This window comes from Aquarana catesbeiana, linkage group LG05 (assembly GCF_042186555.1).
Source record: "Aquarana catesbeiana isolate 2022-GZ linkage group LG05, ASM4218655v1, whole genome shotgun sequence".
NCBI classification, from domain to species: domain Eukaryota; kingdom Metazoa; phylum Chordata; class Amphibia; order Anura; family Ranidae; genus Aquarana; species Aquarana catesbeiana.
Window position 1 is genome coordinate 251,458,194 of NC_133328.1, and position 26,888 is coordinate 251,485,081.

Here is a 26,888-nt window from a genome sequence, read left to right on the forward strand (position 1 = left end):
TCCACCATAGCAATATCCACCCCCCCCCCCCCCGCCCACCAGTAGCAACAACGGCTCTCCCAGCAGCCAGCATCAATAGACCCTCCAGCAGCCAGAAACAATAGACCTCTAACTCAACAGTAAATCCCTACCAGCAACATAGGACCTCCCAGCAACAATAGATCCTGACACAAAAACAGATCCCCACCAGTGACAATAGATCCTCCAGCAGCCAGCATCAACAGACCCTCCAGCACCCCTTGCTATTACATACATTCAGCGCTGGAGGTGCCATCCCCCCACTGAAAGAAGCCCTGTGTATGTGTGTGTGTGTATATATATATATATATATATATATATATATATATATATATATATATATATACACATACACACTCTCACAATATTGTCAAAAGTATTGGGACACCTGCTTTTACATGCACATAAACTTTATTGCCATCCCAGTCTTAGTCCTAGGGTTCAATATTGAGTTGGCCCACCCTTTGCAGCTAAAACAGCTTCAACTCTTCTGAGAAGGCTGTCCACAGGAATTAGGAGTGCGTCTATGGGAATGTTTGACCATTCTTCCAGAAGCACATTTGTGAGGTCAGGCACTGATGTGGACGAGAAAGCCTGGCTTGCAGTCTCCACTCTAATTCATCCCAAAGGTGTTCTATCGGGTTGAGGTCAGGACTCTGTGCAGGCTAGTCAAGGTTCTCCACCTCAAACTCACTCATCCATGTCTTTATGCTTGCTTTTTGATTTTTTTTTGCATTAGTGTTTTTAAGCGTTTTTTAGCTTTTTTTAGTGTTTGCAGTTTTCAGCTTTTTTCAGAGTTGGAGCATTTTTTACAGCTGAAAAACTCGTTCTGGGGTCGTTTTCCAGCCAGAAAATGCCCCTGCCAAAAACTGCTGACAAGACCTTGCATGTGCATGGACCCTAAGGATAACATCCTTGGGAGTATACTGGCTGTAAAAACGTCCAGTGTGCATGAGGCTTTACTAGGATGTTCTTTGGCTGCAGTGAAGACATAATTCACTACAAGATGTTTTCAAAATAATTTTTTCCTAATTGTTTATTAGAAAATTAAACATTTCTGGTGGGTTAAATAGTTTTAGACCTTTACTAAAATTATTACAGTGTGCTTTGATGTAATCAAAGGGAGAACACATTAGCTCAGTGGGAGGTATTCCCATTAATGCTGTGTTGATGAGGTAATCTAGTGCACAATCTATGGCCTGCTTAACTTGGTGAATGCAGCAGCTGACACGTTTCACAGCTATACTGCTTCCTCAGGACTACAAGATGGCTTTAAGGTAAATTACATCTATAAGGCTTCATTAGGCTGCTCCTAAACTCAAGTTTAGGAGCGTTTAGTGTTTTTTTGCCAAAGCCCCTCAATGCAATTCAACAAAAACTCGTGTGTCCATGTACACATAGGCTTTTAGCAAAGTTTAGAAGCAGCAATATTTAGGGGAGGAAGAATAACGTTCAGGGGAGGAGCATTTTGGCTAAAGACTGCTAACCACAGCAAAAACCAGTGTAGACCGTGGTACAGATTTACACGCATTTTTAAATGCGTGTAACTAATTAAGTAATTAAAGTAATTAAATATCTGGTTTGATGGATGTAGCAGCAATTCGCAAGGTGCTTATTAGATATTTTGGCACTAATTTTGCCCTTCATCTGTTTCATCCTTGAAAATAGTTGCTCACAAACACAGCAATGAAGCAAAAAAGGCTCAAAGGTGGGAACAACCAGAACAGTCATAGCGCACCAACCCATTGAACTGAAACCACCCCCATACACAGATGCACTGGTCAGAAATCTGTACCCTGATGAGCTAGATGTAAATTCACAGTGCGAAGCAATGTAAAACAATGTTTATTTTGTTTTGTTTTTTAGGTGAGGTTGAAAAAAGACACAACCAACAAATGTGTGTGATTATATGTCAGTATTACATTGTATATCCCTGTATGTTGCCGTTGTTCAGGTGCTGATCTAATAGTTTTTTCAAACTATCGATGCCCCCGCTGAAACCACAGCCTGTGGAAGGGAATTCCACATCCTTGCAGCTCTTACAGTAAAGAACCCTCTACGCAGTTTAAGGTTAAACCTCTTCTTCTAATTTTAATGAGTGGCCATGTGTCTCATTAAACTCCCTTCCACGAAAAAGTTTTATCCCTATTGTGGGGTCACCAGTATGGTATTTGTAAACTGAAATCATACCCCCTCCTAAGCGTCTCTTCTCCAGAGAGAATAAGTTCAGTGCTTGCAACCTTTCTTCATAACGACTATCCTCCAGACCTTTATTAGCTTTGTTGCCCTTCTCTGTACTCACTCCATTTCCAGCACATCCTTCCTGAGGACTGGTGCCCAGAACTGGACAGCATACTCCAGGTGAGGCCGGACCAAAGTCTTGTAGAGTGGGAGAATTAACGCTTTATCCCTGGAGTTAATCCCCTTTTTAATGCATGTCAATATTATGTTTGCTTTGTTAGCAGTAGCTTGGCATTGCATGCAATTGCTGAGCCCATCATCTACTAGGACCCCCAGGTCCTTTTCCATCCTAGATTCCCCCAGAGGTTCACCCCCTAGTGAGTAGATTACATTAATTTTTTTTCCACCCAAATGCTCTATTTTACATTTTTCTACATTAAACCTCATTTGTCCTGTAGTTGCCCACCCCATTAATTTGTTCAGACCTTCTTGCAAGGTTTCCACATTCTGCGGAGAAGTTATTGCCCTGCTTAGCGTCATCCGCAAATACAGGGATTGAACTGTTTACCCCATCCTCCAGGTCGTTTATGAACAAATTAAACAGGATTGGTCCCAGCACAGAACCCTGGGGGACCCAACTTCCCACCCGACCATTCCGAGTATTCCCCATTTATCACCACCCTCTGAACTCGCCCTTGTAGCCAGTTTTCAATCCATGTACTCACCCTATGGTCCATGCCAACAGACCTTACTTTGTACAGTAAACGTTTATGGGGAACTGTGTCAAATGCTTTGGCAAAATCCGGATACACCACGTCTACGGGCCTCCCTTTATCTAGATAGCAGATCACCTCCTCATAGAAGGTTAAAAGATTGGTTTGGCAAGAACGATTTTTCATGAATCCATGCGGATTACTGCTAATGATATTGTTTTCATTACTAAAATCTTGCATATAGTCCCTTATCATCCCCTCCAAGAGCTTGCATACTATTGATGTTAGGCTAACTGGTCTGTAATTTCCAGGGATATATTTTGTCCCTTTTTAAAATGTTGGCGCTACATTGGCTTTTCTCCAATCAGCTGGTACCATTTCAGTCAGTAGACTGTCAGTAAAAATTAGGAACAATGGTCTGGCAATTAATTGACTGAGTTCCTTAAGTAACCTCGGGTGCAAGCCATCTGGTCCCGGTGATTTATTAATCAATTAATGTGAAATATAAATATAAAACTGTATGATACAATATAAAACAAAAATGACAGATGAAGCTTATGTACAGTATCTCACAAAAGTGAGTACACCCCTCATATTTTTGTAAATATTTTATTATATCTTTTCACGTGACAACACTGAAGAAATGACACATTGCTACAACGAAAAGTAGGGAGTGTACGGCTTATATAACAGTGTAAATTTGCTGTCCCTCAAAATAACTAAACACAGCCATTTTTGTCTAAATCGCTGGCAACAAAAGGGAGTACACCCCTAAGTGAAAATGTCCAAATTGGGCCCAAAGTGTCAATATTTTGTGTGGCCACCATTATCTTCCAGCACTGCCTTAACCCTCTTGGTGCATAGAGTTCACCGGAGCTTTACAGGTTGCCACTGGAGTCCTCTTCCACTTGACGACATCACGGAACTGGTGGATGTTAGAGACCCTGCGCTCCTCCACATTCCGTTAAAGGATTTCATTTAAGGATGCCTCACAGATGCTTAATAGGGTTTAGGTCTGGAGACATGCTTGGCCAGTCCATCACCTTTACCCTCAGCTTCTTTAGCAAGGCAGTGGTTGCCTTGGAGGTATGTTTGGGGACGTTATGTTGGAATACTGTCCTGCGGCCCACTCTCCGAAGGGAGGGGATCATGCTCTGCTTCAGTATGTCACAATACATGTTGGCATTCATGGTTGCCACCACACACGCTTGATACCATCTGAATCAAATAAGTTTATCTTGGTCTCCTCAGACCACAGGACATGGTTCCAGTAATCCATATCCTTAGTCTGCGTGTCTTCAGCAAACTGTTTGTCGGCTATCTTGTGCATCATCTTTAGAAGAGGCTTTCTTCTGGGATGACAGCCATGCTGACCAATTTGCTGCAGTGTGTGGCGTATGGTCTGAGCACTGGCAGGCTGACCCCCCCACCCCGTCAACCTCTGCAGCAATACTGGCAGCACTCATACGTCTATTTCCCAAAGACAACTTCTGGATATGACGCTGAGCACATGCACTCAACTTCTTTGGTCGACCATGGCGAGGCCTGGTTTGAGTGGGGCCTGTCCTGTTAAGTCGCTTTATGGTTTTGGCCAAAGTGCTGCAGCTCAGTTTCAGGGTCTTGGCAATCTTCTTATAGCCTAGGTCATCTTTATGTAGAGCAACAATTCATTTTCTCAGGTCCTCAGAGAGTTCTTTACCATGAGGTGCCATGTTGAACTTCCAGTGACCATTATGAGAGAGTGAGAGCGATAACACCAAATTTAACACACCTGCTTCCTATTCACACCTGAGACCTTGTAACACTAACGAGTCACATGACACCTGGGAGGGAAAACGGACCTAAATGGACCCAATTTGGACATTTTCACTTAGGGGTGTAGGTTTGTTGCCAGCGGTTTAGACATTAATGGCTGTGTGTTAAGTTATTTTGAGGGGACAGCAAATTTACACTTTTATACAAGCTGTACACACTACTTTACATTGTAGCAAAGTGTAATTTCTTCAGTGTGGTCTCATCAAAAGATATAATATAAGATTTACAAAAATGTGAATGGTGCACTCACTTTTGTGAGATACTGTAAGCTAAATGCTGCGGGTAGCCCAAAGTGCTATACAAGACACTACTAATCTAACTCTGGAAGTGCTGCTTCGTTCCAACATGGGTGTGCTGTGTGGCTGTTTGAGACAAAAAGTAGGGAGGGGGAGAGAAGCGCAACAATCATAGTGTAGCATGTAAAGTGTAATTTTAATAGAACATATAAAAAAACACTCACAAAGATAAACAAGCTCAGCATGACAGTCAGGTAGCCTCTGGGACACAGATGGGGACGGGGCGGAGCGTCAACACGTAGGCATGCTCTGGAAACCTGGGTCCCACCCAGAGCCCCGCTCCGCTTGTGGCGGGCATGACGGGAGGCCACGAGTGTGGAGCCGACTGTTAGCCGACTGTTCGCACCCGTCCTGCTGGTCGGTCCACCGTCCCTCGCCCTCAAACAACGGAGGAGCACGGTTGCCCCTTACCACTGCCTCACAGTTCTGGATGCTCCTTGTTTGCCTACTTGAGGGAGTTTAACAGCAGAGATTGCGGAGGTGGTGTGCCGTTGGAGCTATCCTACTTGGCTGACCTGACAGGGAAAGACGCTCCAGCTGGAGGGAGGAGACACGTTGCAGGACGCTGTGGGCCATGGGAGGTGGAGGAGGCGAGAGTGTCCCCCTGTCCCTGAAAAGAAGGAAACCGCCTAAGTGTCCCAGGGAAAGCGGCCGGATATACCTGGTGTAATAAGGTCAGAAACCTTTCCCTGATGGGAGGAGAAGTACTCATCTAACGCTGGTTAAGGGCCTGTGGGGGAGCTCCCCCCTAGTGATAAGATATCGGCTAGCAGGGGGTTACTGGAGAACAATTTAGGACTGTGTTACACCTTGGTGCTCTGCATAATATACCCCTGTACCTTGCGTAATAGGACTATTACTGGGAAAATCTATCTCATGTGCTACTCCCAGGCCATAATACAAGGGAGGCAAAGCCTGTGATAGATGATGAACTGTGAATGTCGATTCAGAGGAGGTTCCAGGATTGTCCCTTCCTTTTTTGCTTACATCATATGAACTGTATGAGTTTATCCTTTACAATACATGAAGTCTAAATAGATAATAATTCAGGATTATACAAGTCCCCACGCTTATCTTAGTTGGGGCACAAGCTGGGTCAGGAGGATAAATTGTGTATGATAACCCAGAGGAGGATTCATGGTCCTTTATTGTCTCCTTTTTCTCTCTCTGCCCACTTTATATGAACTGTAAGAAAACTCTGAAATATCCATACTTCACTAGATACTAAACTAGGACTGACCCCAATTGGGGTACAAAACTTAGTAATGAGGGGGAAATCAACGAAAGCAAGTAAAGGTGCACCGGCTGCGCTAAGCCCTGGAGGCATCCAGCGCTATATGTCATCAGATTCCAGCATTGTGGAGGAAGCGCAAGGGAACCCTAGGCTTGGGGCTCCAATGCGCTCAGGGTCAAACAGACAGAAGTTGGCAGAACAGGAGAATAAAGCAGGGAAAGGGCAGGAGGGTAAAACTGTATGGTGAAGAAGCAGCAGGAGTAACCCTCAGGGAAGCAATAAGGCCCAAGAGAGGAAAAGTGGAGGGGAGGACGAATTAGCAAGAGGAAGACCGCTGCAGCCACTAACTCAGGAGGGAGTCCCGCAGATTAAAGAGATTCTAGCAGAGATGTTGGCAAAAATGGAGGCATCATTGAAAGTGGATATAGCTGCAGTAAGAACGGACATTGGGCAAGTGCATGGAAGGGTGGAGGAGATCGAGGGCAGACTGGATGACCACGATCAAAGACTAGAGGACATTAGCAAACAAATTAAATATCTACAAAGTACAAATAGAGGCCTCCTTTATAAAATAGAAGATCAAGAGAATCGCAGCTGATGTAAAAATTTTAAAGGGCTCCTGGAGAAATATAAAAATGAGGAATTGACAACAGTAATACAGCAGCTATTTAATCCCTTACTAGAGAGAGAAGTTTCAGAGCCCCTGAAACTGGATAGAATACACAGGATTGCACGTTATTCTACTCATAGGTCAGAGAGTCTGAGAGATGTGATAGCGAGGTTCCATTATGCAGAAGAAAAATCAAAAATCATGGAAAAAACACGGAACTTGCCAGGAATATGTTATGAAGGAGTAGAACTACAGGTCTATTCAGATTTGTCGGCCGAGACTTTAACAAGAAGGAGACTTTTAAAACCCCTCACTGAGTTGTTGAGGACATCCGGGATACCTTACCAATGGGGGTTTCCCGCCTGTTTGGGAAAAAAAATGGCCAAACTGCAGTCTTGGGATTTCCAGAAGATTTGGGGGATTTCTGTGGCAGATTGGACATCCTACCTTCCCCCATACCAGGCAGGGGGGAGGGGGAGGGTCCACCTGCCCCTCAAATAAGCTGAGATGGAGTAAAGGGGGTGACGGGGAGAGAGGCCTTAATTAGTAGTTAACCCAAGGGAATGAGTTAGAAAGAGTGGAGCGGGGTGGGGTGGTGGGGAGCGGGGTGGGGAGCGGGGTGGGGGGGGGAGCGGGGTGGGGTGGGAACGGGTGGGCTTGGAGGAGCTGGGGACATGAGCCCACTGGGAAATATGGAGATGAGGAGGCATCAAGAGGATGCCAGCCTGGACCATATATTTGAACAAAAAACGGGGTCTGTCCAGCCTTTTTCAGGCGTTCAGTTCCAGACATGGGGGGGGTGTTGGGGGGAGGGGGTAGGATGGGAGTTGGGGGTTTTTCGGTGGGAGGTTTGGGGAGGGTATGGTGGGGTTGTTTTTTTTTCTCTCTCTTCCCCCTGTATGTGTCTCTCTATCTCCCCTTATGGGTTCCCTTCTCGGACCGGTCAGACGCTCCTATTGGGGTGAAGTATGGGGGTAGTGAACTTGGTTACGTATAATGTAAGGGGACTAAACACCAAAAAAAAAAAAGGTATAAAATAACTAAGGAACTGCAGCTCTTGGGAGCAAATGTGGCGTGTCTACAGGAGACTTACATCACATATGCATCAGGGGGTGGCTTGGCATCACATCAGTTTCTGAAATGGTTCTATGGGGATACAGGATCAACGCATTCTAGGGGTGGGGCCATTGGATTTGACAAAACGATGATGTTTGTAGAAGGGGAGCGTCTGGCCGACCTAGCAGGAAGGTATCTCTTTATAAAAGGGAAATTGTTTAACATGATGTGTACAATAGCAAACATTTATGCCCCAAATAGAGACCCCGATAAATTCTTGAAGAAAGTACTGAAAAAACTTGAAACCTTTAAAGACGGCAAATTGATGATCGCAGGTGACTTAAATTGGAGTATGGATCCAAGTATGGATACCTCAGGAGGCGCTCTTAGGTTTACAGCTCATAAATGGGAGGCACTTAAAAAAACGCTCATGAATTTTCAGCTGCTGGATGCATGGAGGATTAGCCACCCAAAGAAGCAGGACTATACTTATTACTCCCTGTTCAGAAATCATTCTCAAGGATTGATTATATCCTGATAGAACACCAGTTAGTCCCATGCCTTCAGGCTGCTGAAATTAAAGCAATCACCCTATCCGATCATGCCCCAGTGAAAATCCAATTGGAGATAACTGGGGATGCTCCGACTAGGATGAAATGGAAATTGAATGGCTCCCTCATATAGGGCTCGGACACAATTAGCAAAATAGAACAGGAATTGAAGGTGTACTTTGAGATTAACGACACAACGGAAATATCTAGGGCCACTCTTTGGGAATCACACAAGGCTTATATAAGGGGGATTTTGACTGGGATTGGAGCAGGGAAAAAGAAAGAGGGGGAAAAAATGGCACTGCTCTATAGGGAAATCCAGGAGCTTGAGCAGAGTACGCGTCCTAGAGGGATCCCCGAAAGGCAAGAACTAATAGGAAAAAGAAGAGAATTAGATGAACTGTTAGAACCAGAAAGGAAATGTGCTTTTCATACCATAAATAAGGAAAAGTATTTGTGGGGCAATAAATCAGGGAAATGGATGGCGAGAAGGGTAAAGGAAAAAAATTATAGGGCTTTTATACCCAAGATTAGAGATGAAGGGGGTGGACTAGAATTCTCCTCCCCCAACATCGTCAAAATATTCCATTCCTATTATAGTTCTCTGTACAAGGTGGGACAAGTAGAGGGGGAGAGGAGGAAGGAATCTATGAGGGAGTATCTGCGGGACCTAGACCTTCCCAGGGCAGAGAAGGAGGAGGTAGAGTCGCTTGAAGCTCCTATCTCGCAGGAGGAAGTGGAAAGAGCGATAAGGAATACTGCCCTGGGAAAGAGCCTGGGTCCCGACGGATACTCTATATTATACTACAAAAAATTCTCAAAATTTTTAGTACCTAAATTGTGCAATTATTTGAACGCTTTGGGAGAAGGTGAGATGCCCCGAGAGTCACTACTGGCCCATATCACTCTTATATTGAAAGAAGGGAAAGACGCGGAAGCTACAGACCAATTTCGTTATTAAATACGGACATAAAAATCTTTGCCAAAATACTGGCAGATAGGCTGAAAGCTAGGCTACCTAGGTGGTTACATAATGATCAGGTGGGGTTCGTCCCCGGGACGGAGGGGAGAGATAATTCCCTGAAATCCATTTTTTTTGATCCAGGAAACAATTAGGAGAGGTACCCCGGCGGTCCTCATGTTAATTGATGCCGAAAAGGCTTTTGATAGAGTTGACTGGGGGTTTATGTTCAAAACATTGAAGCACTTGGGGGTTGGGGAGAGGATGATTGCCTCCCTTTACCACCATCCAACTATTAAAATCAGAGTAAATGGAAATCTGTCTTCTCCCCTTGAATTATTTAATGGGACAAGACAGGGTTGCCCCCTGTCCCCAATCCTGTTTATAGTAACACTGGAACCTCTACTAGCAGCGATTCGTAAGAATCCAGACATTAGAGGAATCCGGGTGGGAGAAAGGGAGTATAAAGTAGCGGTATTTGCAGATGATATATCGCCAACCCTAGAACAACAATTCCTATCGTTTTGAAGGAGTTCAAACGCTATAGGGAACTTACAAATAAAAAAAAAAATATGGCTAAATCAGAGCTCTTAAACATAACACTCCCTATAAGTGAGCAGAAGGCAATCCAACCCTGGTTCCCTCTTTTGTGGTGTAGGAAGGAGTTGGGGTATCTGGGTATAAAATTGACATCAACCCCGAGCGACTTGTTCAAAGCTAACTATATCCCCCTCCTCAACAAGATCAAGGACCAACTTAACAAGATGAGATATCAAGCTTTATCATGGATTGGCAGGATAAACACTGTTAAAATGTTTGTACTGCCAATGCTAATCCACATCTTCCAGATGATTCCAATTGCGCTCCCCCTGTTTTTTTTTAGAAAATTGCAATCTATGGTATTAAAGTATATTTGGACACGTAAGCACCCCAGGATCGCGTACAATACTCTGATCAAGGAAAAAAAGCAGGGGGGGGGGGTTGGCAGCACCTGATTTTATAATGTATTACCAAGCGATTTCTATTTCTAGAACTGCAGATTGGTTGTATAATAAAAAAGAGAAAAGTTGGCACATGGACTCTACTCCCATTATTTTTCAATGGGAGATATCTAAAGGATTAATCTCCCAGTGTTATGGCACACTATTGCGTAAGTACCTCTCAAAACACCCTCTTACAGTTAAAAGAAAATGGGAAGCGGACATAGGACCCCTGGATCAGGATCAGTGGAAGGAGGCCCTACAATCAGTTGCCATATGTTCCTTGAATGTGACACAAAGGTTGACACAATTATATACACTTCTGAGAGTATACTACACGCCTCATAAATTGCATGCCATGGGACTGATACCCACCCCTATGTACACTAGATGTAAAAGGGATCATGGCGAGTTGATACACATGCTCTGGCGTTGCCTCAAATTGCATGTATACTGGAGGGGGGTGATAGATGTTCTTTCTGCATTGTTTCGGCTGCCAATTCCTCTGGACCCTAGACAATGCATTCTGAATCTGCTAGACGAGTTGGAGTGGGAACCTCACACCAGAGAAGCTCTTACTAGGGCCCTTTTTATGGCTCGCAAGTTAATCATGTTGCATTGGAAATCTGAATCACCCCTATCGGTTAAGGAATGGATTACTGCAGTAGGTAACACGCTACGAATGGAGAAAATTATATACCAACATAGAGGTTGCGCTACTAAATTCGAAAAACCGTGGGAGCCGTGGCTGGGGACCCCGGGATTGGATCCGGAGGACCTAGTCATGGATAGACTCTTGCGACTTAATACAGGCTGAAGGTATTATATACTCTGAAATTCCGTTAAATTAAGTCGGGTGGGTCGTGCTGCTATGGAGGATTAGACTGGGAGCACAGTGGTATTTGAATATAGATGTACTAGTTTTGGTGATGGTGGCCTTACTCGAATGGTGCAAAAATAAATAATAATAAGTATAAATGAGCCATTGTTCTCAGGGAACATATAAATGCTTATATTTGCTATAAATGTCTGGACTGTAGATCTTTGGACTGTATGTATTTAATTTTCAATAAAAGTTTTCTGGATATATAAAAAAAGAGAAAAGTTGGGTTAATATAGAAATTGCACAAAGTAGTGTTGATATAGAAAAGATGATATGTATTCCACCAAAATTTCGAGAGTTAGGACATAGCACTAATTTTTTGAGAAGGAATACATTCAAGATTTGGGATAGATAAGGTTGGAGGTTTCACTGGGACTACAATTCACCATTAATATCGCTAACCGACACTAATTATTTTAAACCCGGGAAGGAGGAGCACTTATACTTTACAAGGTGGGCTAAAAAAAGAAGTGATACAATTGCAAGATATAATGAAGGGAAGTAGATTTCGCACGTACACAGAAATTACACAGGAATGGGGAAACAAACCACTGGATAAATGGAGGTATGCCCAGCTACAACACTTTATACGATCACTTCCACAACCACTGAGGGGCAGAGGCCAACTGAGAGCAATAGAAAAATTACTAAGCTCCACCTCGAGTATAACTAGTAGTATATCTAAAATATACAAAATACTCAGGGGGGAAGTGGGAAATAGGTTTCCATCTTATGTAGAGAAGTGGGAAGGAGAAATAGGGCGTCTGAGAGATGAGGAGCATAGGGCGAAGATATTTAAAATGGTGTATGTATCAGCAAGAGACATGCAGATATACGAAATGGGTTACAAGTTAATGGCAAGGTGGCACGTGACCCCCCAGAGGGCGCATGAGTAGGCGTCAGAGAACTCTCCAACTTGTTGGAGGGGGTGTGGAGGCTTGGGAACTTTTGCACACCTCTGGTGGGAGTGCCCTAAAGTACATTCCTACTGGGAGGATATTATAGAAGTGATTCTGCAGATAACGGAGGAACGGGTTAAAAAAAAATCTGTGGACATGCTTATTCCATGATACAGAGAAGGAAGTGCCCCAATATAGAAAGTCACTAGTCCCATACCTTCTGAATGCTGCCAAAGCTTTGATTCCATGCTCTTGGAAATCCCAGGATGCCCCAAAGTTAAAGGATTGGATAACAAGGGTGGAGTGGGTGAGAGCTATGGAAAAGTTAATACACTCGATTGAAGACTCATGGGAGAAATATCAAAGGAAATAGCAGAAATGGCTGGAATTTAGGATCACGGAGAAGTACTTGCTGTTGATGGAGACATAGGGGTGTGGAGAGTGAGGGGGGTGGGGGGGGTTTAATCTTGATCTTTTTCTTTCTTTAGTAGTAGGTGGTAGCGGGGGGGGGGGGGGGGAAATGTAAACAATATATGATTTTTATAAGGATTGTCAAGAGTTTGGTATTATATATCTTGCATTGTAAAATAAAATAAAGAAAATATAAAAAATAAAAATCCACACTTCACTTCCAAAAAAAAAAAAAAAGGTAGCCTCTGGGACAGAGATCCGACACCCAACCAGGATGCCTTGCCTTGACCACTGGCAAGTGAGCGTAGATGGAATGGAAGCAGGGAACCACTCTCACCACTCTCCATGGCTTTGGAAAGCCAAAGCCATGGATGGAATACAGAGCCCAGGGTATAAAGCCACCTTATGTAGTAGGAAAATGCTGGAGCTGGAACCAGAATGCATTTTAAAGCAATATTGCTTCTTCAGCCTGTCTTTGAAACGCATTCCGGTTCCAGCATTTTCCTACTTCATAAGGTGGCTTCATACCCTGAGCCCTGTGTTCCATCCATGGCTTTGGCTTTCCAGTGACAGCGGTTCCCTGCTCCCATTCCATCTCCACTCTCTTGCCAGTGGCCGAGGCAAGGCATCCTGGTTGCATGTTTGATATCTGTCCCAGAGGCTCTATTTTATCTTTGTGAGTGCTTTTTTATATTTTCTATTAAAAGTACACTTTACATGATACACTATGGTTGTTGCACTTCTCTCCCCCTCCCCACTTTTTGTTGCTCACAAATATAGGTGCTGCTGAAAATTGATGACAAGAAGGAGGAGTGATTGTGAAAAATTGGAGATTTTTCTTTGGAAAGATAATACTTATAAAAGTCATATAAAGAGACAGTCACATTTTTTCTTTAGTTAAATGTCCGATTGCAGCTCAATGCATTGCATTTGAAAATTGTCAGGTAATATATTTATGTAGACTAAAAATGGGGTCGAAATATACCAACAAAAATGAATTATTTTTCTGGAAATATTGAACCCTGTTGTCAAATTCCTGTATCAAGTCAAAAAGCAAGGCTGCATATTTTTTACTATGCAGAAGACTGCGTTTGGACAATTTTTTCGAAATGTGTAAAATTGATTACTTTAACTTGAAGCTTGCCATAATTTCAGTTTTACGTGGAATGCTGGTATGGTTTGAAACAAAGCGTGGATACGTTGTTTTTTGCTCTGAAGATGCATGTTTAATAATTTAAATGAGCTGTCATATCCACTAAAAATGCTAATTCTGTGAGCCACTTTTCATCGTCAAGTCCCGCACTAAGTTTGTTTTTGTTTCCATAAACTTGATTTCTTTCTGCAAATTCTAAAATCTTTTCAACATTTTGCCTCGACCCAGCCATCTAACTTCCTAGAAGTAAATAATGTCCCCAAATACAGCATCCAAACTGTTAAGGAATTTGTGGAATTTGCGAGGGTTTAATCCCGTGGCCCTTAAGAAACTTACAGTTTTAATGACTGCTTGAATGACATTATCCAATTTGAAAAATGTTGCGCGCAAATTTTCCTGGTGGACTATGCAGTGGTACTTTCATTCAACTTAAGTTTCTGGTGGAGATTCCATGGCCATTTATTAATTTCACAAAGCTACAATCACCGGAGCATCATTAGTAGATATTCAAGATAAGTTAACAAGGGACAAAGAAAATAGTTTTAATGCACTTCTTACTGCTGCATATACGTTTCTTAAATTTATTTTTGTCTTTTAACTGCACTAATGGAGCCATTTCTTCAGTGACATTATATTTCACATCAACACCTCAAACAAAAATCTCAAGTGGAGACAAAAAAAAAGTAATTAGATTTTTTTGCTATTAAATATGCTACCACATAACTAGCTTTTACAATAGAGTCTGTTTGAGTTGCAGCTTTTTTTTTTTTTTTAAAGCACGTTAAGATGACAGGCTTTTTTTCAGTTCTGCTATTTTGTCCTTACGACACATTCCTGGATACGCCTCAAATTTGTTAGCATGTTCTTGCATATAACGCCTTTCCAAATTGTAGTCTTTGAAAAATTGCCCACAAATTAAGCAGAGTGTCTTAGCATTAGCCTCCACAAAAAGTAGTTGACTGTCCAATTTTTCTAGAACAATCTTCCTTCATCCACAACTTTTCATGCCAGAATTAAAAAATAATAGATAAGGGGATTGGAGTTCAACTATATGTGCCAGGGTTGCCAAATGTCAATAAGCCGAGGTTGACACTATTGCGGCTCTTTATTTGAATGGGCTTGCAGAGTCTGTGTTTAATGCAGGAAAATAGCTTCTGCACCATTTTTGAAAAGCAGCAGCCGGAAAATCGCATGGTGCTTTTGAACGCATGGTGCTGTGTGGCGTAGCAGAGGGGAGGTTTTGGTCAGTGCAACGGAAATCTGGGGGGGGGCGCAGTCCACCCCACTGATACAGCCATGCAGTATTTACTTGCCTGGCACTAATGGGGAGCCCCTGCATTTGCTGATGTTGATGCTATTACAACCAATGCAGCCCCGGCATCCCACAAGTTGTGCCTGTCCCTGTGGTTGCTATATACGGTATCCCCCATTTCCCTCCATATGTGTCTGTGCCTAGCTTCTCTCTGCCATCTGCCGTGGCTTCTATGCTTGCATGGAATCCCTCCAGACTGCTGAATTGCCCTGGGCCACATGTGGCCTGCGGGTTGGACACCTCTGCATAGCAATCAAAATTCTTCATGATCCCAATTTAATGAATACACATTTAGCCACTTTAGTATACAACTACTTTTATAATGTTTAGTGATAAGAGAAATATAAGGAGAGCTGGCCACACTAAAAAGAAAAAAAAAAAAAAAAAGTATATTTATCTCTATATATCTATTAACAACAGGTACATACCATGAATACTTGATATAAAACCACTCACAGGATGGACCCTGGTGGAACCATAAGCACCAACACAGGCTACAAGGAGGCATAGGGGAAAACAGACTGGGCGGGAACTTAACAGGTACCAAAAACTACTATGAACTACAGAGAAAAAACTATGGAAAGTCTCTCTACCCATCATTTCCACCTAAAAAGTGAGCATGGGGGTGATATGCAACTATTTCCCAAGGGAGGAAAAGAAAGGGAGCGGAAAGTATTCAGACTCTGTTAAATTTTTCACTATTGTTATATTGCAGCCATTTGCTAAAATCATTTAAGTTCATTTTTTTTCCTAATTAATGTACACACAGCACCCCATATTGACAGAAAAACACAAAATTGTTGACATTTTTGCAGATTTATTAAAAAAGAAAAACTGAAATATCACATGGTCCTAAGTATTCAGACCCTTCGCTCAGTATTTAGTAGAAGCACCCTTTTGATCGAATACAGCCATGAGTCTTTTTGGGAAAGATGCAACAGGTTTTTCATACCTAGATTTGGGGATCCTCTGCCATTCCTCCTTGCAGATCCTCTCCAGTTCTGTCAGGTTGGATGGTAAACGTTGGTGGACAGCCATTTTTAGGTCTCTCCAGAGATGCTCAATTGGGTTTAAGTCAGGGCTCTGGCTGGGCTATTCAAGAACAGTCACGGAGTTGTTGTGAAGCCACTCTTTCGTTATTTTAGCTGTGTGCTTAGGGTCATTGTCTTCTTGGAAGGTAAACCTTCGGCTCAGTCTGAGGTCCTGAACACTCTGGAAAAGATTTTCGTCCAGGATATCCCTGTACTTTGCCGCATTCATCTTTCCCTCGATTGCAACTAGTCATCCTGTCCCTGCAGCTGAAAAACACCCCCACAGCATGATGCTGCCACCACCATGCTTCACTAGTGGGACTGTATTGGACAGGTGATGAGCAGTGCCTGGTTTTCTCCACACATACCGCTTAGCAGGGCCGATCCTAGGGTCACAGACGCCTGGGTGCAGAAATATTTCTGGCGCCCCCATGTGGGCGTGGTCATCTTGCCAACTCCTCCCCTTTACAAATGTTTCTATGGCAACGACTCAAACACAGAGATGTTCCCCTAAGAACTCTTCGTTACCCTGGGATCCTCCCACGATCTTTTAACAATAAAGAAAATACAGGAAGAGCGTACATTAATGAGACCTGGAGCGGAGTCTCTCTGATGCACACAGAGAGGGCTTCTGTTAGAGAATCTGTTAGAGAGAGCCCCCAGACATAGTACAAGAGATGGTCAGAGACTGCAGACATGATACAGGAGATGGTCAGAGACTGCAGACATACTACAGGAGAGGGTCAGAGACGGCAGGCATGATACAGGAGATGGTCAGAGACTGCAGACATACTACAGGAGATGGTCAGAGACTGCAGACATAATACAGGAGATGGTCAGAGACTGCAGACATAATACAAGAGATGGTCAGAGACTGCAGACATGATACAAGAGATGATCAGAGACTGCAGACATACTACAGGAGACGGTCAGAGACTGCAGACGTAGCACAGGAGATGGTCAGAGACTGCAGACATACTACAGGAGATGGTCAGAGACTGCAGACATACTACAGGAGATGGTCAGAGACTGCAGACATACTACAGGAGATGGTCAGAGACTGCAGACATGATACAAGAGATGGTCAGAGACTGCAGACATGTTACAAGAGATGGTCAGAGACTGCAGACATGTTACAAGAGATGGTCAGAAAATGCGGACATATTACAGGAGATGATCAGAGACTGGAGATATAATACAGGAGATGGTCAGAGACTGCAGACATACTACAGGAGAAGGTCAGAGACTGCAGACATACTACAGGAGACGGTCAGAGACTGCAGACATACTACAGGAGATGGTTAGAGACTGCAGACATACTACAGGAGATAATCAGAGACTGCAGATATGATACAAGAGATGGTCAGAGACTACAGACATGATACAAGAGATGATCAGAGACTGCAGACATGTTACAAGAGATGGTCAGAGACTGCAGACATGTTACAAGAGATGGTCAGAGACTGCAGTTCCTATGGACGTTAGTAAATAATGGCAGATCGACCCTCTCACCTGACCCAGCAATACAGCAACAACGGTTCCTCTGATCAGGAGTCAGCTCACTCTGAATTGCCCGTGGTGACTCCGCTGTGTAGAGCCCAGATCTATATTCTGGCAATGACTCCATTCCTTTCTCCACCAGGGATGGCGCCAGGCTGTGTGGCTTTCCCTCATGTGGCGCAGGTCAGCGGGGTTCTCCCTCTGATGGTGTTCCCTCAGCACTGTCCTCTCCCTCTGGAGTCCTGGGTGCACTTCCCTGAAAGCTTTCCCGGGCTCCTGGGTCTCTCTCTCCCATTCAGCTGAGCATGCTGTGTGGGCTGCAAGTCCTTGGGACTACATGTCCCACAATCCTCTAATTTCCCCCTTTTTTTTCTTCCCTGGGGAAGAAACATAGTGCGCCGCTCACTAGTACAGCAGCGCGCACGAGGAGGAGAGAGAGGGGAAACAAGAGCCCATGGCTGCAGTGGCATCACTAGGGTTGGTGTCACCCGGTGCGGTAGAACATGGTATCACCCCCTCCACCAACTATAGTCGCCCCTCAGTACAGACCCCCCTCCACTAAGTATAGACCCCCCTTCTGTCAGTGCAGACCCCCCACTAAGTATAAACACCTCCCTCAGTATAGACCCCCAGAACAAAACAACCCCCTTTATCAGAATAGACCCCCTCAGGACAAACCACCCCCCTCTATTAGTACAGACCCCCTCAGGACAAACCACCCCCTTCATTCGTACAGAACCATCCCCCCTCCATTAGTAGAGAACCCCCCAGAACAAACCACCCCCCTCCATTAGCATAGACTCCCCCAGGACAAACCACCCCTCTACATTAGTACAGACCCCCCTCAGGACAAACCACCCCCCCATTAGTACAGACCCCCAGAACAAACCACCCCCCCACCATTAGTACAGACCCCCCCAGGACAAACCACCCCCCTCCATTAGTACAGACCCCCGCGACAAATAACCTGTCCCGTTCCATTAGTACAGACCCACCCAAGGCCAAACCACCCCCCTCCATTAGTACAGACCCCCGCGACAAACCACCTGCCCCCTTCCATTAGTATAGCCCCCCCTAGACAAACCAACCCCCTACATTAGTACAGACCCGCCAGGACAAACCACCCCCCCTCCTTAGTACAGACCCCTCCAGGACAAACCACCCCCTCCATTAGTACAGACCCCCCCAGGACAAACCACCCCCCCTCCATTAGTTTAGACCCCCCAGGACAAATCACCCCCCTCCATTAGTTCAGATCCCCCCAGGAAAAAAACACCCCCTCTACATTAGTATAGACCCCCAGGACAAACCACCCCCCTCCATTAGTACAGACCCCCAGGACAAACCCCCCCTTCATTAGTACAGATCCCCCAGGACAAACCACCCCCCTCCATTAGTACAGACCCCCCAGGACAAACCACCCCCCCTCCATTAGTTTAGACCCCCAGGACAAATCACCCCCCCTCCATTAGTTCAGATCCCCCCAGGAAAAAAACACCCCCTCTACATTAGTATAGATCCCCCAGGACAAACCACCCCCCTACATTAGTACAGACCCCCAGGACAAATCACTCCCCTACATTACTATAGGCCCCCCAGGACAAACCACCCCCCCTACATTAGTACAGACCCCCCAGGACAAACCCCCCCTACATTAGTATAGACCCCCAGGACAAACCACCCCTTCCCTACATTACTTTAGACCCCCCAGGACAAACCACCAGCCCCTACAATAGTACAGACCCCCCAAGACAAATCACCCCCCTACATTAGTTTAGACCCCCCCAGGACAAACCACCCCCCCACATTAGTACAGACCCGCCAGGACAAATCACCCCCCCTACATTAGTATAGACCCCCAGGACAAATCACCACCCCTACATTAGTATAGACCCCCCAGGACAAACCACCCCCCCGCATTAGTATAAATCCCCCAGGAAAAACCACCCACCCCACATTAGTATAGACCCCCCAGGACAAACCACCCCCCCTACACTAGTACAGATCCCCCAGGGCAAATCACCCCACCCCCCTACATTAGTTTATACTCCCCCGGACAAATCACCCCCCCACATTAGTACAGACCCCCAGGACAAACCACCCCCCCCTACATTAGTACAGACCCCCCAGGACAAATCACCCCCCTACATTAGTTTAGACCCCCCCAGGACAAACCACCCCCCTACATTAGTACAGACCCGCCAGGACAAATCACCCCCCCTACATTAGTATAGACCCCCAGGACAAATCACCCCCCCTACATTAGTATAGACCCCCCAGGACAAACCACCCCCCCGCATTAGTATAGACCCCCAGGAAAAACCACCCCCCCGCATTAGTATAGACCCCCAGGAAAAACCACCCCCCCACATTAGTATAGACCCCCCAGGACAAACCACCCCCCCCACTTTAGTACAGACCCCCCAGGACAAATCTCCCCTACATTAGTACAGACCCCCCCGGACAAATCACCCCCCCCCACGTTAGTATAGACCCCCCCAGGACAAATCAACCCCCCAACAGTAGTTTAGACCCCCCAGGACAAATTACCCCCCCTACATTAGTTTAGACCCCCCAGGACAAATCACCCCCCCTACATTAGTTTAGACCCCCCCACATTAGTTTAGACCCCCCCAGGACAAACCACCCCCCTCATTAGTACAGCCCCCCCTCCATTAGGCTAATTACAGTTCCTTTGACCTCATGATTCTCATGTGCTCTGACATGCACTGTAAGCTGTAAGGTCTTATATAGACAGGTGTGTGGCTTTCCTAATCAAGTCCAATCAGTATATTCAAACACAGCTGGACTCAAATGAAGGTGTAGAACCATCTCAAGGATGACCAGAAGAAATGGACAGCACCTGAGTTAAATATATGAGTGTCACAGCAAAGGGTCTGAATACTTAGAACCATGTGATATTTCAGTTTTTCTTTTTTAATAAATCTGCAAAAATGTCAACAATTCTGTGTTTTTTTGTCAATATGGGGTGCTGTGTGTACATTAATGAGGAAAGAAAATGAACTTAAACGATTTTAGCAAATGGCTGCAATATAACAAAGAGTGAAAAATTTAAGGGGGTCTGAATACTTTCCGTCCCCACTGTATATAGCCCTAAATACCTGACAACATTCCTGAGATAGGTGAGCAGTGGAGGAAGCACTTGATTAAATCCACTCCTCATATACTTCTATTACATCCAACACTCTGCAGATGCAACTAGAACTGTCAAGATGTAGGCCATACGGTCACTATTTTTGTCAAAGAAGAGTAGACATATCACTAAAAATCATGTAGCATGAAAAGCAATAAAAATAGTATAGGCTGCATGTAAAACAGCACCTATGCCACATAAATGTATAATCATATAGATGGGAAATACCTAACTAAACAAGCCTCTATCCCTCCCTTAAACACCTTGGGCCTCCCAAAAATAGTCCACCCCCCTTGGAAAAACCTATAGCTAGGCATTTCACAGGTAAACATAAATATAGTGCTAAACCGTTAAAATTTCTGACATTGGCCAAATTCATCCCCACATGAGAGGTTGTGATTTTGGCAATAAAATCTTACAAAGTTGAAACCAAATGGATTCTCAAACTAAATGTGACACAACCACCTGGTTTACAGTGTCTTGAAAAAGTATCGATACCCCTTTAAAACTTCTACATTTTGTCATGTTACAACCATAAACATAAATGTATTTTATTTGGATTTTATGTGACAGACTAACACAAAGTGGCACATAATTGTAAAGCAGAAGGAAAATTATAAATGATTTTCCATTTTTTTTTTTTTTACAAATAAATATCTAAAAAGTGTGGTATGCATTTGTACTCTGATACCCTTAACTAAAATCTAGTGGAATCAATTGCCTTCAGAAGTCACCTAATTAGTAAATAGATTCCACCTGTGTGTAATTTAATCTCAGTATACATACAGCTGTTCTGTGAAGCCCTTAGAGGTTTGTTAGAGAACCTTGGTGAACAAACAGCATAATGAAGGCCAAGGAACACACCAGACAGGCCAGGGATAAAGTTGTGAAGTTTAAAGCAGGGTTAGGCTATAAAAAAAAAATCCCAAGCTTTGAACATCTCACAGAACACTATTCAATCCATCATCCGAAAATGGAAAGAGTGTGGCACAACTGCAAACCTACCAAGACATGGCTGACCACCTAAACTGACAGGCCAGGCAAAGAGAGCATTAATCAAAGTAGCAGCCAAGAGGCCCATGGTAACTCTGGAGGAGCTGCAGAGATCCACAGCTCAGGTGGGAGAATCTGTCCACAGGAAAACTATTAGTCGTACACTCCACAAATCTGGCCTTTATGGAAGAGTGGCAAGAAGAAAGCCATTGTTAAAAAAAAGTCATAGGAAGTCCCAGTTGCAGTTTGCAAGAAGCCATGTGGGTGACACAGGAAACATGTGGAAGAAGGTGCTCTGGTCAGATGAGACCAAAATGTAACTTTTTGACCTAAAAGCAAAAGAAAACGAACCCTGCACATCACCCTGAACACACCATCCCCACGTGAAACATAGTGGTGGCAGCTTCATGTTGTGGGGATGCTTTTCTTTCGCAGGGACAGAGAAGCTGGTCAGATTTCATGAGAAGATGGATGGAGCCAAATACAGGGCAATCTTAATAGAAAACCTGTTATACACCGGGGCAGAGGTTCACCTTCCAGCAGGACAACAACCCTAAACATACAACCAGAGCTACAATGGAATAGTTTAGATCAAAGCATATTCATGTGTTACAATGGCCCAGTCAAAGTCCAGACCTACATCCAATTGAGAATCTGTGGCAAGACTTGAAAATTGCTGTTCACAGACGCTCTCCATCCAATCTGACAGCGCTTGAGCTATTTTGCAAAGAAGAATGGGCAAAAATGGCACTCTCGAGATGTGCAAAGTTGGGAGGGACATATCCAAAAAGACTTACAGCAGTAATTGCAGCGAAAGGTGGTTCTACAAAGTATTGACTCGGGGGGCAGGGGGGCTGAATAAAAATGCACCACACACTTTTCACATATTTGTAAAACATTTTGAAAACCATTTATAATTTTCCTTCCACTTCACAATTATGTGCCACTTTGTGTTGGTCTATCACATAAAATCCCAATAAAATACATTTACGTTTTTGGTTGTAACATGACAAAATGTGAAAAATTTCAAGAGGTGTGAATACTTTTTCAAGGCACTTGAAAATCTCAGAAATGTGGGAAGAAGAAATGCCACAAAGCTGCACTAATTTTATTCTCTGTAGGTAACCAATTCTCAACATACACTTTTTTAAGAGGTCTCAGTGATATTGTAAAAGTAAACATATTGTGCATATTTAGGAATTACCTCAACCACGTAACTGAGGTCCCGCACATAATCTCGCTCTGTATCGACTAGTTCTTGTAGTACATAACTGGAAAAAAGAAATATTTCATAAGAAATGGTATATCATTTAAAGCAAATTTAATTGGTACAGTAATATGCTGTAAAAAATATAATAAAATACCAACACCACCAAATTGAGCAGCTAGAGGGGAGAAGCTGTAGGAGGCTGAGTGACAAAGATAGCAAGAAAAACAGTACAGAAGGGTGCAGGGGGATTACCAGCAGTGCAATACAAGTGGGACACTGCAGATGGACAAAGTAATCAACATGGCAGTGATGGATAAGAGGAGTACAGATTACCACTTTTTCTCAAGCTATAAATAAATCTGTGTAACACTTTGTAAGTTCAAATGGATACATACTGGAAGTGACAAGTCACAGCCAGAAGCAAAAGAATACAGCCAAACCTTATTTTACAACCTTTTAAATTTTGGTTTGCTGGGCAGATTCAGTTGATGTGTACCTACTCCTTATTCCTTTGTACCAACTACTCACTATGCTGTTGTATACATTGAACACATGGACGTGAACAAACACTGCTGACTAGAGTTGAGCCGAACACCCCTGGTTCGGTTCGTGGCAGAACTCTCAAATCGCAAAAGTTCGGACACGAACCATGTACCCTATTAAAGTCTAATGGACCCGAACTTGAAAAATCAAAAGTGCCCATTTTGAAGGCTTACATGCAAGTTATTGGCCATAAAAATGGTATGGGGGCCCGGGTATTGCCCTGGGGGACATGTTTCAAACCAACATTTTATTTTTAAAAATATTGTTTTTAATAGACCAGTGATTTTAATGATGCTTAAAGTGAAACAATTAAATTGAAAAATTCAGTTAAATACCGCTTAATCAAAAAGGACCAAGTGGGTTTCGTGCCAATGAGACAGGCAGGGAACGCTATCAGGAGAATTAATCGATTACAGCATATCGCCCATAAGCGTTCCCTAGAAACTATGCTTTTGTCGCTGGATGTGAACGCAAGGCCTTTGACACCTTGTCCTGGCCATATCTCATGACAGTACACCGCCACTATGGCTTTGGTACTTCATTTTTGCGTTGGTTGGCAGCATTGTACAACACCCCTCAAGCTAAAATTAAATACTATGGGTTTGAATCCTCTATTTTTCCTATCCATAGGGGCACCTGACAAGGTTGTCCACTTTCGCTCACATCCAGATATAAAAAGGTATTGAAGTGGCGGGCTCTACTCATAAAATCTCCTTATTTGCAGACGACATCCTATTGACTAGGACATCTTCTAGAATCTCACTACCTAACCTGTTTTCCCTATTAGAGACCTTTACGTCTAAGGCAAGGTCTGTAAATCTTTCCCCTTCAGAACTGAGCTCTTTAAAAGAAAATTTCCCATTTCAATGGCTTCCTTCACTACCCTATTTAGCCATACATCTCACTCCTAAATATGATGGTCTATATCAGGCTAATTTTTCCCCTCTCTTTCGGAAACTCACTATAATGTTATCCTCCTGGTCCTACTTCCCATTGTCTTGGCAGGATCTCAGCGGTCTGTATGACCTACCTCTCTAAACTGCGGTATTTATTTTGAGTATTACCTGTTCCAATCCCCTCTTACATATTAAGAATCCATCAACGCAAAATTTTGAAACTTATATGGGGTTCTAATTGCCCCAGAATTAATAAGCGGATTATGTATGCCCGGTGGATTAATGGGGGTCTTTCGGTCCCCAATCTTCAGGCATCCTATACGGCAGCGAGCATTGCTCCATTAACCCGTCTCCATGACACCTATCAAATGCCGCTGTGGGCCACTATTGATCTGGTCGAATCACACCCTATACCCATATCTTCTGTACCCTGGCTCCCTCCATTGAAACACCCTCATGGGTTCGGGCCATGTATGGCTCACTCTCTACGCCTATGGGACTCTGTTAAGTATTCGACAGGCCTATTATCTCCCCATCTACCTCTATTGCGCCTTATTCACTGCCCGCTGTTCACCCCCAGCTATGATAACCCTAAACAATTCTCGTGGTGGGCGGATAATGGATTCACAGATGTCCATTCTCTGTTCACCCCAATGAGGATACTCACTTTTGAAATGCTTAGATCTTCTCACGATATACCCCTATGAGAACATTATAGTTACCTTCAAATCGAACATTTCCTTCAACAACTTATATGGGCTCAACCCACCCCATACACCTTGACTTCCTTTGAAAGAATATGCAGGGCTACCTCATTCCCCGGGGGTCATATCCCTACTTTACTCCTCCATCATCTCCAGTAGGAAACCCCCAGTGAGATCATATCACCTCCAATGGGAGGAAGACCTCGGTAAACAGTTGGACCCAGAGGACTGGCAGATTATGACGATATCTCTTACAAAGACCTCTAGAAATGTTCTTACTTAAGAAAATGCATACAAGGTCTTCTATAGAAGGTACTACACGCCTGCTAGGCTAGCTCGTTTTATCCCTTCCTATCCTTCTCATTGTTTCTGGGGTTGCTCGCTAGAAGGCACCATGGCTCACATTTGGTGGACATGTCCAAAGGTTTGTAGACTTTGGGTCAGGGTTTATACCCTTTTACGCAATATGCTCCACCCTAATCTAAAGAGAGATCCATATGAAGCCCTTCTATGCAGACCAATCCTGGAACTTCTTCGCCCAGAACGTCAATTGGCCCTACACCTTTTTAATGCAACTAAGTTTACCATTGCACGGTCCTGGTAAACCCCTGTACTCAGTTTTGAAGCAGTGAAAAATCGAATGAACGACATAATGATAAATGAGAAACTAACGTCCCTGGCTTCTGACACGCACAGTAAATTTCTTAGAGTCTGGCAACCATGGATATCATACAACCAACCCTCCAGGTTCGATAACCTGCTTTTGTCAATCTAGAGGCCTCTGGATGCACCCCCCCCTATAGAATGGACTCTCCCTTTTTTCTGCCTTTCCCCTTTGTTTCTTTTCTCTTTTTCTCTTTGACTCCCCCCTATTCTCTGCTGTCAACTTATTCTCTACCATTTTTGTCTTTTAATGTAATCGCCTTTGTGACTCTTGTTATTAAGGAGTCGATTCACTTATGATGGTTACACTGATACGAGTCAACCAACAATTAATAAACTAGACCACATTCTTATTTTTATTTTTTATTTATAATTATCTTGCAGTTGCTGTAAGAGTAGATGCGCCCTTTTATGTTGTTTCTTCCTCCTTTATTATTTACTCTACATATATACCCAATGAACAACATATTTTGGGACATATATTACATTTTTGCTATAATACAATGTAATTGTTATTTGTCTTTATATATATTCTTATTTTTCTATATTTTTGTAATGATGAATAATGTACCACTAATGTAGCATCCCTCGCCGGGCATCCTCCCTTCATTTTCTGTTCAATGTAACCATTACATTTTTGCACATGTCTGTTGTATTAATTTTCCTATCAATAAAACTTTTGTAAAAGAAAAATTCAGTTAAATATAGTACCGGGGGGTCCACTTAGTCTGCCTATAAAGTGGCACATCTGTACCGTGTATAGAACCTACTGCAGTAAAACTGACATATAAAGCAAAAAAAAAAAAAAAAAAACATTTAAATTGATTTTCCATGCAAGCTCTCTTTATTTTGTAAACAATGGCTCGCTCGGGGAGACAGCCAGTATGATGAGGCCACTATTTAGTGCACTCGGAACAGTAGAAGAGATTTTTTTGGAGAAATTTTGGTGTCTCTTTGGCAGACTTTGGATGGAAATAACACATTTTTGTACCACAGTTAGCAAGCCTCAGGCCAAAATTTAAATATTTTTTTTTCTAGCTAAAGTCTGGTTGTCTCTTTCACAGACTTTGGATAGAAGTAACAGGTACAGAAAAATTGGGCTTTGGGTGTTGGTGGTGCCT

At 43.6% G+C, this 26,888-nt stretch overlaps 1 protein-coding gene across 1 annotated transcript in view; it reads right to left on the minus strand.

Annotated features, from left to right (window-relative positions):
• Nucleotides 1-26,888, minus strand: part of TRIO (trio Rho guanine nucleotide exchange factor) — a gene marked incomplete in the record, with an annotated part of 1,361,655 nt that overhangs the window by 227,694 nt on the left and 1,107,073 nt on the right. The window contains 1 exon segment of the mRNA XM_073630705.1: nt 22,956-23,022. Within this exon segment, the coding sequence (XP_073486806.1) occupies nt 22,956-23,022 (67 nt within the window).